Genomic DNA, 12,642 nt, shown 5'->3' on the forward strand with positions numbered 1-12,642 from the left:
AGTGATTTTGTCTGTTTTAGTGGAGTTCGGATGAAGTTGAAAGACGAGAGCTTGCTTGGAAAAAGGCCAAACTTGCTGCAGCAGAGTTGGGAAAACTATCAAAACGTGTTTCCGGTAAGCTTCTTAAATTCCACTTTCTGAAGGCAAATAATGAACAGCTCTGATATTAATGCCCCTCTCTTTTCTTTGGCAATTTAATTGAGTGCACTATTATTGATTTAAAGTTACTAGCCATGTGTAGAGTTCACCAAGAAAATGAAGGGTCCCTTGTAGAAATTTAATTTGGGGCCTTGGGAAAATATCACTGAATTAACAAAGAGTTTTGCTTTTTGAATAAGATTCTGAAGTTTCAATTTAATTTTCCCTTATTCTATTTTTCAATTTTTAAAATATTTCTATTAGTTGAGCAATGCAATTCTTAGAATATTTTGAGACACCCCGAATTTGAGGCATGAACACTTCTGATTGATTTTAGTATCTTTGTGTACACACTGCAAATGTAATACCTTGCCTTCCAAGTGGGACAAACCTTGGCCGGTATCTGTATGCTAAATTGCTAATGCAAGTAAAGTCATGTAGGAAACTAAATCAGTGTACCTGTATCATTATAAAAGTGCAACATCTTTACTTTTTCACTGAAAGATAATGTATCTGTATCATTCAATGTTTTAAAAGGCTCGCCTCAGGGCGTGCGTAGGCGGCCTCTGAGGTTGTTGCCTCTGTTTTGAGGGAGTGGGTGGAAGGCGTCGGCAGAGCCGCCTAGGCGGCGGAGGCGTGCCTTAGGGAGTCCAGGCGTCTCTGTTTGGCTGGTTTTTTTTTTTTTTTTAACTCCCAAACCCAAATTTTGGGTAGGGTTTTAACTGCCTCATACCTCGTCCTTGCATTATTGTCTCTCTTCCTTTTTTTTTCTGATTTTTATATTTTTATATAACGGATGTGTGTGCTATCTGCGTGCATTGTTATATGTGTGCACATTGTGCTTTTCATCCTTCATTATATATATATATATATATATATAATATATGTATATATATGTGTGTGTATATATATATAATATATGTGTGTGTTCAGGGTGACTATTGATTAATAATCTTTTTTTTTTTAATATAATGTGTACGCTCAGTGTATATATTAAAAAATTTAGGTCTCGTGAGGCTTTGCCTCACTCCTCACGCCTAGGCCGGGCTATCCCTTGGACGCCTCGCCCACGCCTCACACTTTTAATACATTGGTATCATTAGAAATGTAGTTATTCTATGTAATATATTCAAATTACTAGGGCATTAGCCACAGTTTTAAAAAGAGTAGTCAACCCATAAATTATCAAATGAGGGATATATTATTGTTGAGCTAACACTTATGATTCTTTAGTTCACATAACTGTTTGGTTTACCACACAAAGAAGGTGTGCATATTGTTTGGAATCAATTAGGCGCTAAGCTATCACCAGATCTTTTTGTTCTCATGGGATGTGGCCTACAGCTCATGTGCTGCTGCTCATTGTCTAAGTGGCTAGGACATATTGCATTTACTTTATTCTTGTCCATCTAGTTCTCTTAGTCTCCATGACAGTTCAGTTTTTTTGCGGGAGATGCAGTGTTAATTCTTTTCAAAGTATATTCTGGCTACTAATTTGTAACTTTTGGTGCTTTAATGGGTTTTCTTTTTCTCTCTGCAGAAAATCAGGCTGGGCTTATATCGTATATTTCTGCTAAGGTGATATTACCTTATTCTGAAATTTACATTTTGATTATTTTTAGCTCACAGAGATGGCATCATATTATTATGCTTTCTTTGTTTCTATTCTTCCATCTCAATACTTGAAAAGAAATGAAGTGTATTGTATAATTTGGTACTGTTGAAGATATATTAAGATATTTTGGGGTTTGTGATCATTGCTGAACACCACTGACATTTATGCCTTTTGCCCCTTAGGTTCTTGACAGCATCCAAGTGTCAATCAGAGATTTTCATATCTTGTACCATCACAAGCTCAGTGACTCGGTAAATTTTCTCCATGTTATAGTCCCTTGCTAAATTTTTTTCTTTTATGTAGCTGTTCGTTTGACTCATTATTTGATGAATCTACTGGAATTTTCTCCACTAAATCTTATTGTCATTTCTTATATGCTAATGGTACAGTGTAGGTTTTTTTGAAAAAGAGGGGTTGGTCTTATTTTATTTATCTACCATGTTTCCCATTAATCCTAAATTATAAATTAAATTTATCAAACTTTTGATTTGTAATTTATTGTTCTTTTACAAGTAAAAGTACTATACAAAAAACCTTCATTTATTTGTTGTTTTCTAAGATGTGGATATTATTTAGTATCTGAAGTTACTATTCTATTTGCACAACATTTTCTCTTGAATAACATAGCATAATTTTTATTCCTGTTTATTGTTTTGCAGGCATATACTGTATTTGGGTTGAAGTTATCCAGCTTGAGGACAATGAAGCAAACTCCTATAGGGTAATTCACAGTTTCTTCTGGTTATATTGGCAGTTGCGATTGCTTTTTTTTCTCCAAGTTCTTTCTGTCTTTCTTTTCTTTCATTGTTTCTTTCTTTTTTTTACCCGTTCAAACTCAAGAGAGTCTTTGATTATTAGGCATATAGAGCTTTTCGTCTATATGGGCCCACATTACTTCAACTATAAGAATGTTAGACAGAATTTTTAAAGTTGCAGTGCATCCCTTTTTTCAATCTTTGCTAGTTTATATTTGGACAAAGTTTGCATGTGACTGGTTTGCACAATGCTTATTTTGGTTAAATGTAACAACAACAACAAAGCCTTTTCCCACTAAGTGGGGGTGGGGGGGATGCAACACGAGGACTTCCCAGGAGGTCACCCATCCTAGTACTACTCTCGCCCAAACTCGCTTAACTTCGGAGTTCTGATGGGATCCGGTGCATGTGAGTTGGTATTTGTGTCTTACTTGGGTTGATAACACTGTTAATAAGAAACGAGATACCTGAATTAGGAAATGCAAAGTGTACAATCTCTAGTGCATTGCCATTTGTGTCTTACTTGGGTTGATAACACTGTTAATAAGAAACAAGATACCTGAATTAGGAAATGCAAAGGGTACAATCTCTAGTGGACAAGTAGTCCACAAAAGAACCTAGCCCCATCCAACAGAACATGAAACTAGCAACATAAGATAAAAACCAGAAGACGACTACATTCAGACCATAGTACCATCAATTGAAAAAGGATAGAGGGACCAAGTCAATAAACTTGTTAAGTAACTCTCAGCCCTTTATAAAACAACAGATGTGGCTGCAGAGCGTGGACCTGTTATGGTCTTATGATATGTTCCAAATGGATTTTAATTTTTTGAGCCTTTAATATCTCAGGCCATCAAGTGGAAGAGGGGGCCAAGTTAATAAAGTTGTGGAGATTACGGGTTTGGAATTTTACTGTGGCACATTTTGTGGAGCGGTCGAATTGATGACTATGAACAATGGTGGGGACTCCAAACTGTGGCACAATACAAGACCTGATGGGGAGAAATATGACTCAATATTGTCTCCTTGTGATGTTTCCATGTCACTTTCGGTATGAAAGTCAATTTCTTTTCTTCTTTGTCCTTTGCATTGTAGTTGCATCTCTTCTATCTGTCTCTCTCTCTCTCTCTCTCTCTCTCTCTCTCTCTCTCTCTCTGTTGGTTGTGGAATGATCGTCTTGTTTTCTTCAAAGGTTTGTTTCTGATTATTGGCCGGATTTCAATTTAAAAACCTTGAAAGTGCACTAGCAATTGCAAAGGTTGTATTTTTTATTATTTCTGATGTATCTTGATATAGTTAGTTGGTAAAAGCAGGGTTTGTTTTTCAAGCTCGGTGGATATCTTGTCCACTGCATTGTACATTTTCATTTCTAGTAACAAAAATTTGTTTCCTATAAAAAATAATAATAGACGAAACTCGAAATTCTGACGAATATATATATGTATGTATATGTACGTGTGTGTGTGTACACACACACACAGAGCCTTTATCCAAAGGGATACCCATTTTTTTGGTAAAAATGGGGACTAATTGTCGGGCCCTTATACATCGAACTTCAACGATCTAGACCGTCTATTATTTAAGTCTTCATTCAGAGATCATCCTTGCAAAAAATCAATTCAATCCACAACCATTTATTCATTTGATTGCCCTGATGAAATTTCAATGTTTCTTGGAACATAGTGTTCATCAATTTCTTTGAACTCAATTAGGTGCCTCAAACATTTTCGATTTGGCTAATATTTTGCAAGGATGATCTATAAAGTGCAACTTGAAAAATAGACGGTTCGGATCGTTGAAGTTTGATGTGGTGTGGGCCCCACAACTAGTCCCCATTTTTACTAAAAAATGGGGATCCCTTTGGATAAAGGACCTGTATATATATGTAACACTGTTGCTTTCGCTCTATGCTTTGGTATCAAATGTGATAAACAGTAAGATAAATATTTTGGTAACTAATTTTTTGTTACATTAGCCTGGTGCATGTGTAAACAGTAAGAACACTACCAACCCCAACCTACATGCTCCACTCAGAAAGCTTCAACATACAAGCTTTAACAAAAGAAAATTCAAAGAACTTAGCGAAGAAGGCTTTGGTGTATTTAACACAATACGTTGAAATGAAGGAAAGCTTATTTATTGATATCCCCGATAAGCTACAAATATGTACATATACATGAGTCAAAATAAGCACACAAGAGGGAGCCTTCACAAAGGTTACTTAGGAGAAGTCTCAGCAGTCGGTAGAGCCCCAGAAAGAGAAGGCACCGGAGGGGGATCATTTGGAGCCTCAGTACTGGACAGAACCCTAGAAGGAGGAGGCATCAGAGGTTGATCATTTGGAGCTTCATTACGCGGTACAGCCCCAGAAGACGAAGGCAATAAATGCCTTTGGAACAAACCCACAAATCTCTGATGATCAAGTAAAACCTGACCATCAGTTTCCTTCATCTGGTCAAGCTTCCTCTTCATGTTTGTAGCATAGTCATGTGCGAGCCGGTGCAACTGTTTATTCTCATGCTTGAGCCCTCTAATCTCCTGTTTGAGACTCATCACTTCAGCCGCCAATGATTCAACTTGGCGGGTTCGAGCAAATAGGCGTTGGGCCATATTAGACACAGAACCTGCACACTGAACACTGAGAGCTAGCGAATCCTTAACAGCTAACTCATCAGACCGTTTGGAAAGTAGTCTGTTATCTTTGGGAGAGAAGGTTCCTGGCCACCACCGCAGCGGTCATATCATTCTTCATCACGGAATCCCCAACGGTAAGAGGACCAGTAGGGGAGACGAAGGATGGGCGCCATATGTTGTCTGGAGAAGGCGGGGCTGCCTCTTCAACAAGGTTCAAGTCAAAACGACGGTCGGAGGGGCCAGACATTTTCAAAGGTGTTGAAGAGAGAAGAGGTCGGACAAATCAGGATCTTAGAAGTGCAAGAATGAAGCTTCTACTGGTGGAGATTCAAGTGTGCTTTGGAACTTAATGCCAGCCCCTATAAAAATCTGCACTCGACGAAGCTTCAGAAATCGAAGAGGCGCCTGCTCAGAAATCGAAGAGGCGTTTGCTTTCTCAAAAGCTGGGCTGCTTAGAGATCACGAGGGTTGATCTCAGAAATCGAAGAGGCGTTTGCTTTCTCAAAAGTTGGGCTGCTCAAAGACCACGAAGGCCGATCTCAAAAATCGAAGAGGCGCTCGCTTTCTCAAAAGCTGGGCTCCCCAGAGACCACGAGGGCCGATATCAGAAATCGAAGAGGCACCTACTTTTCCAGCCTTTTCCAGCCTTGTCAGCACCTGTCACACGCACACTCAGTTTTGCGGAAATTATGGGCATTCTGTCAAAGACTTCTGGGGAAGTAGAAAACACATGAATCTTACTGTTCAATCACCCACTTCCCACACGCAACAATAGCTCATGGGTACCACAGATAACTTTGCCAAAGTTCTCTGCCAAAGTTGAGCACGTGAAGCTTGCAGCTCCCACTACATCGCTCTGACCAAGAAGGGTAAAAGAATAGCAAAGAAACAGCACTAACAAAGTTTAGACCCATAAATTTTGAAGGTCTAGCTACCATATTATTACCCACAAGGGTAAAGGAACAGTACCACTGCTGGATAATTGGAAAGTCCCTGTGTGTCAACCTCTGTGCTTCGTGGCAAGGTAGACTAGCAAACATGCCCAACCTTTACTCACATTCGAGAAAACACTCCCAATAAGATTGCTTGCTCCAAAATCGAAGAGGCACCGTCCTCCGAATCTCGAGAGCCAGACTCCCAACATGACTACTTTCTTAAAAATCGAAGAGAGGGTAAAGGAACAGTACCATTGCTGGATAATTGGAAAGTCCCTGTGTGTCAACCTCTGTGCTTCGTGGCAAGGTAGACTAGCAAACATGCCCAACCTTTACTCACATTCGAGAAAACACTCCCAACAAGATTGCTTGCTCCAAAATCGAAGAGGCACCGCCCTCCGAATCTCGAGAGCCAGACTCCCAACATGATTACTTTCTCAAAAATCGAAGAGACACTGCTCCCCGAATCTCGAGAGCCAGACCCCCAGCATGATTGCTTTCTCAAAAATCGATGAGGCATCGTTCTCCGAATCAATCGAAGAGGCGCTCGCTTTCTCAAAAGCTGGGCTGCTCAGAGACCACGAGGGCCGATCTCAGAAATCGAAGAGGCACCTACTTTTCTAGCCTTGTCAACACCTGTCACACGCACACTCAGCTTTGCAGAAATTATGGGCATTCTGTCGAAGACTTCTGGTGAAGTAGAAAGCACATGAATCTTACTGTTCAATCACCCACTTCCCACACGCAACAATAGCTCATGGGTACCACAAATAACTTTGCCAAAGTTCTCTGCCAAAGTGGAGCACGTGAAGCTTGCAGCTCCCACTACATCGCTCTGACCAAGAAAGGTAAAAGAATAGCAAAGAAACAGCACTAACAAAAGTTTAGACACATAAATTTTGAAGGTCTAGCTACCATATTATTACCCACAACTGTAAAGAAACAGTACCACTGCTGGATAATTGGAAAGTCCCTGTGTGTCAACCTCTGTGCTTCGTGGCAAGGTAGACTAGCAAACATGCCCAACCTTTACTCACATTCGAGAAACACTCCCAATAAGATTGCTTGTTCCAAAATCGAAGAGGCACCGTCCTCCGAATCTCGAGAGCCAGACTCCCAACATGACTACTTTCTCAAAATCGAAGAGAGGGTAAAGGAACAGTACCATTGCTGGATAATTGGAAAGTCCATGTGTGTCAACCTTTGTGCTTCGTGGCAAGGTAGACTAGCAAACATGCCCAACCTTTACTCACATTCGAGACAACACTCCCAACAAGATTGCTTGCTCCAAAATCGAAGAGGCACCACCCTCCGAATCTCGAGAGCCAGACTCCCAACATGATTACTTCCTCAAAAATCGAAGAGACACTGCTCTCCGAATCTCGAGAGTCATACCCCCAGCATGATTGCTTTCTCAAAAATCGAAGAGGCATCGTTCTCCGAATCTCGAGAGCCAGATACCACAGACCATTTTTTCAAAGTGCTCTGACAGAGTTAAAACATGTGAAACGGGCAGCTCCCACTACCGTGCTATGACCTAGCAGGGTAAAGGAATAGCATTACTACTTGTTGTTAGGGAGACTCCTATATATGTCGACCTCCATCCCCAACGGACAGGCAGACCTGCAAAAATGCTCAACCCTTCATCATATCTGAGAGGGCACTCCCAACGAAGCCTTTCGAAATATTCAGCTTTCTTTCCCCCCGATAATACCTCTGCAAACAAGCTATACTAGAGCAAGAATATCTCATATCATTAGGGTTAAAAGCAAGAGTATCCCATATCATGCTTTTTCCCTGTCTTTTCTTTTGGCCTTGTTTTTACCTGCAAGACAAGGAGAAAGAGAGCAATCAGTCAGCACTTGGAATCAAGCTTCCAGCCAGGAACTGACTGCCTGGAACCCCTTACCTGATTACTTACCTGGCATTGCTCTCGAGTACTCATCTTCAACATCTTATGTTTCCAGGGAAGATTCCGCATCTGCTTGAGGAACAGATAGGGCAAGTGCGAAGGATACAAGGAAGCATGTGGAGACAAGCGTAACAGCACACGTGCCGATACATTCATTACTCTGTCAAAAGCAAAAGTATCCCATATCAGCAGGGTGGAACGTACTCTAGATTTGATGGACTTGTTTTGACCCTCAAATTCTTCAGTCGGCCTTATACTCTGGAGGAAACCAGAAAACCCTCCAGCTCAGTTCAAGAATAAGCCTGTGGAAAGTTACTTCTTCAAAAGCAAAAGTATCTCATATCATCTCTTCTCATTTTTCTTCTCTTTATCCTTCATGCTGCTGCAAGATGGGGAGAAGGTGAACAATCAGTCGGAGCTCTGATTGCTTACCTTGTTTGTCACCTCTTTCAGCAGACCCCCTAGCTCGGCGACTTGGGGGACTCCTACTACATGGTTTGTATCGCGCTTGACCAAGCCTGAAACTACAAGTAAGCTTCAAGTGAAATTGATACATTACCTTGTGCATCTCCACCAGTTAAAGATACCACCCCTGGATGGAGGAAGAGTACTTCCAGAGAAGATGCCACATCTACCTATGAGACAGATAAGGCAAGTCAAGACGACACCACACTCCGATACTTAGAAGTTTCGTGATTACGAGATCATTCTCCCACAATATTTCCTAATGTCATTTGTACTAAATCATTCACTTGTACTCACTAAATGAGAGCTTGAACCTATGTACTTGTGTAAACCCTTCACAATTAATGAGAACTCTTCTATTCCGTGGACGTAGCCAATCTGGGTGAACCACGTACATCTTGTGTTTGCTTTCCTATCTCTATCCATTTATATACTTATCCACACTAATGATCGGAGCAATCTAGCGAAGATCACAAAAAGCGATCGTTTTCGCTACCTAGGATCTATCTTGCAAGAGAACGGAGAATTAGATGGAGATCTCAACCATAGAATACGAGCTGGATGGAAAGAGTGCATCCGGCGTGTTGTGTGACCGTCGTAGGCCACTGAAGCTCAAGGGAAAATTTTATAGGACGGCAATAAGGCTAGCGATGTTGTATGGCACAGAATGTTGGGTGGTGAAGCATCAACACGTACACAAAATGGGTGTAGCGGAGATGAGGATGCTTCGTGGGATGTGTGGGCACACGAGAAAGGATAAGATTGGGAATGAGGATATCCGAGGTAAAGTAGGAGTAGCCGAAATTGTAGGAAAGATGAGAGAAAATCGGCTCCGGTGATTTTGAACATGTGCAAAGAAGGCCGACTGACGCTCCGGTTCGAAGATGTGACTACGGGACAGAGGTTCAGGGCCGAAGGGGTAGAGGAAGACCTAGGACAACTTTGGAAGAGACTCTAAGAAAAGACTTAGAGTACTTGGATCTAACGGAGGACATGACACAAAACCGAGCGCAATGGCGTTCTAGGATTCATATAGCCGACCCCACTTAGTGGGAAAAGGCTTTGTTGTTGTTGTTGTTGTTGTAGCCTGGTGCATGTGTGTATACGTGTGCATCAAAATGAATTGGTAGTTTATATAATACGTGTCTTAAGTTATAAACTTTTTACCCATGCATACTGAGGTTGAGTAATATGCATGCTCTTGAATGCCAGGTCAACAGATCAGGAGAGCTTGATAACAATACTCCACAGTACTCTATCACCGCAGAGATAACTGACTTGGTAAATTGTCTGTAAGGTGTATATAAATTAAATTTTGGGCAATTCCCACTTTACTACCCTCAAGTTTTGCCAAAACCGCACTTTACTACACTTACTTTTTTTCGTCTCACTTTCAGACCTAAAATTGGATTTTTTTGCCCCTTCGATACTTCCCTTAGCCTACCCGTTAACTTTTCTGGTAACTGATGACGTGGCAGGATCCTGATGCACTAATTCTCACTTTACCACTCTCAAGTATCATGAAATTTGCACTTTGCTACCCTTTGTTTTTTTTTGTCTCACTTTACTTGAGAGTAGTAAAGTGAGAATTAGTGGGCCAATATCCTGCCACGTCATCAGTTAACAGAAAAGTTAACGTCTAGGCTAATGGAAGTATCAAAGTGGCAGAAAAATCAAACTTTAGGTATGAACGTGAGATGAAAAAAAAGAAAGTGTAGTAAAGTGCGATTTTGGTGAAACTTGAGGATTATAAACTGGGAATTACCCTTAAATTTAATTGGTTTACTATCTTCTCATCTCTTTTCTTGATGTGCACGTCAGGTGATGTCTTTAAATGAGGTTCAGTTGCAACAAATCTTAATTCTTTGGGATTTTTTAGGCACGTGTGAATTAAGAAATAAGTAAGTTTTTTGTTCATACTATTTTTAGCTATTATATTTACGATCATTGTGTTGATAAACTGAAATTTTGTGTGACTTCTATGTAAAAGCTCAAGTGGCTTTTAATTGATCTATGGTTATTGGATTTTAAAGGTATGGGCGTTATTGTCCCTGGTATAGTCCGTTATCAACAAAAATGAAGGGTTGGCAATTGCAGTGGTGGCATTATGCGCAAGAATCTGTTCTATCAGATGTTCATAAGAGATTAAAGAAAAGCTCATGGAGATATTTTGGACAGAGACTGTGAGTCCGTTTCTGTTTTGTTTTTACCCTCTTCTATACCAAGTGCAACGTTAACAAGTACAACTATGTACTGTTTGTCTCTTGCTCACTCAATTTTTTCATATTGTATCTATGTGTGCGTGTGTGTATTTTTATTAAAGAAACAATTATATTACAAGAGGAAGTAAGCAGTAACAACAGAAAGGGTGGTCAATCAAAACACCCTAACATATATATATTCATAATGAATGCTTTTTATGTCTCCAGAAAGAGTAGAATTATGTGCTAAAACTGCTGATTCACGAACAAAGGGCATTTGAAAAGTCTTGTAAAATATTGTTTTTTTTGTCCTGTAAGATGGGTTTCAGTATGTAGTATGTACACAACCATATGCTGCAATGTACGAAACAAAAACATGGATTCCAGAGTGCAAGGATTATTCTTTCTGTGTCATTCTATCCGATCGGAAAGCTTTGGCATGCTTAGTAATAATGGTCTTCCCATTTTTCCCTTTAGAAACATAAGTTCCACACTATCAGTGCTACGCGTACTCATTAAGAGTTTGAATTCTTATCTTCTGTGAATATCAAGATGTCCATCTAAATCAAAACTACAATATTTTCGTTTCAAAATTCCTGTAATTAAGTATTACGCTAAAAGAAAATTTTAAAAATTCATTCGTTAGAATATCCTAACTTGTTAAAAGAAATTTTGTTGTTTTACCACCATTTGACGTTATGTGTTTGGGATAATAGTTCTGTTTCTTATAACATACTTTCTTCTCTCATAGATACTTTCCTTACCTTCGATACCTTTATCATGTATCCCAACAACTTTTAATTTTTAATGTCCTTGTTCCTTGAAGGAAAGTGTTTTCATTCATAGAATGTTAGGTGATGATCATTTCCCAGGTATGCATACTCAGTAAGAGGTTGTACTTGTTTGAAGTTTTAACATTCAGTATTTAATCTGGTTGCAGAAGTTCTTGTCGGAAATACGTTAACCTATATAAGGCTAAGCTGAATTTTCTTCGCCATGATCAGGTGATTGTTGTACTTGTCGCTTTCTTCTTATGGGTGTTTGATGCCCTTTCCTTTTTATCTCTTTGGTCGGTGATGTGTCATTTCTGCATGTACAAAATCCATCTTTTATGTGGTTTGGTAATATTGGGCATATAGTCATGCACAAGCAATGTGTGGATGTCTTTAGTTTTTGCTGATTTTATTTATCTTAAATGTTATTTAGTTATGGTAAATAGGAAGTGTGGTGGACATGTCATTTTATTTTTTTATAAGATTTGTGTACTCTTGTTGATTATTTCTATCTTGGTTCCACTTTTGGCATAAATGGTAGGAATGTATTCAAAGCTTCCCGCTATACCCCCCTGTAGTGTGGAATGTCTTCACTATGGGCTTTAGTTTCCACAGAATTCAGGGGTTTATCGTATTATAGTATTTGGTTAGACCGGAAAGCTGTTATAATTTAATTTGTGTTCTCTGTGTTTATGTCTATGTTCATCTCCGTGTTTATGTCTTATTTTCAGAACTTTGCTCTTATGATTTTCCATTTACTTTGTTTTTAAGCCATGGCCATCTTGAGAGAGAGATTTGGGTTTTAACAAAATTCACATTAACAGGCAGCAGTCTGTTTCTTGTGTAAAAGTGCTATTAATTTAGTTATAGTATAATAGTTGAACTTAGTTGGATGAGGATTTGGTCAACTTTCTCCTTTTTGTCTCCCTTGAAAGTATTGAAATCTACTACAATTTTTTTTATTACCATAAATGGGGGTAAGGCTAGCCGACATTCACCTCTCCCCGACCCTGCGTAAAGCGGGAGCCTTGTGCACTGGGTACGACGACCATATTGTATGTCCTATGCATATACAGTAATCTTGAAAAGGAAGCAATGCAATATCTCGAACATCATATTGCTTTTTGTTTCTTTTCCTTTTGATCACTTTCAGACCATGTTCTTCTGGGCACAGTTGCTGTTAAATTGTACTTCTTATTCATGCACATTAT

General features: G+C 39.5%; 1 protein-coding gene and 1 non-coding gene across 3 annotated transcripts in view; one reads left to right on the forward strand and one right to left on the reverse strand.

Moving 5' to 3' along the window:
• Window positions 1-12,642, forward strand: part of LOC126611646 (uncharacterized) — a 33,218-nt gene that overhangs the window by 1,375 nt on the left and 19,201 nt on the right. Inside the window, exons 4-12 of one of the 2 annotated variants that reach the window (XM_050280013.1) lie at window positions 21-114; window positions 1,679-1,716; window positions 1,936-2,004; window positions 2,413-2,474; window positions 3,361-3,562; window positions 9,670-9,738; window positions 10,279-10,358; window positions 10,491-10,640; window positions 11,599-11,662. In XM_050280013.1, the coding sequence (XP_050135970.1) occupies window positions 21-114; window positions 1,679-1,716; window positions 1,936-2,004; window positions 2,413-2,474; window positions 3,361-3,562; window positions 9,670-9,738; window positions 10,279-10,358; window positions 10,491-10,640; window positions 11,599-11,662 (828 nt within the window). Of the gene's footprint in view, window positions 1-20; window positions 115-1,678; window positions 1,717-1,935; window positions 2,005-2,412; window positions 2,475-3,360; window positions 3,563-9,669; window positions 9,739-10,278; window positions 10,359-10,490; window positions 10,641-11,598; window positions 11,663-12,642 lie in introns of those variants that run through there. The other variant, XM_050280014.1, reaches the window with a different exon arrangement.
• On the reverse strand, window positions 2,820-2,939 carry LOC126612753 (5S ribosomal RNA). Its single transcript, XR_007619315.1, has one exon. It is a non-coding gene; the product is annotated as a 5S ribosomal RNA (ribosomal RNA).

This window comes from Malus sylvestris, chromosome 17, assembly GCF_916048215.2.
Source record: "Malus sylvestris chromosome 17, drMalSylv7.2, whole genome shotgun sequence".
In the NCBI taxonomy this organism is placed as follows: domain Eukaryota; kingdom Viridiplantae; phylum Streptophyta; class Magnoliopsida; order Rosales; family Rosaceae; genus Malus; species Malus sylvestris.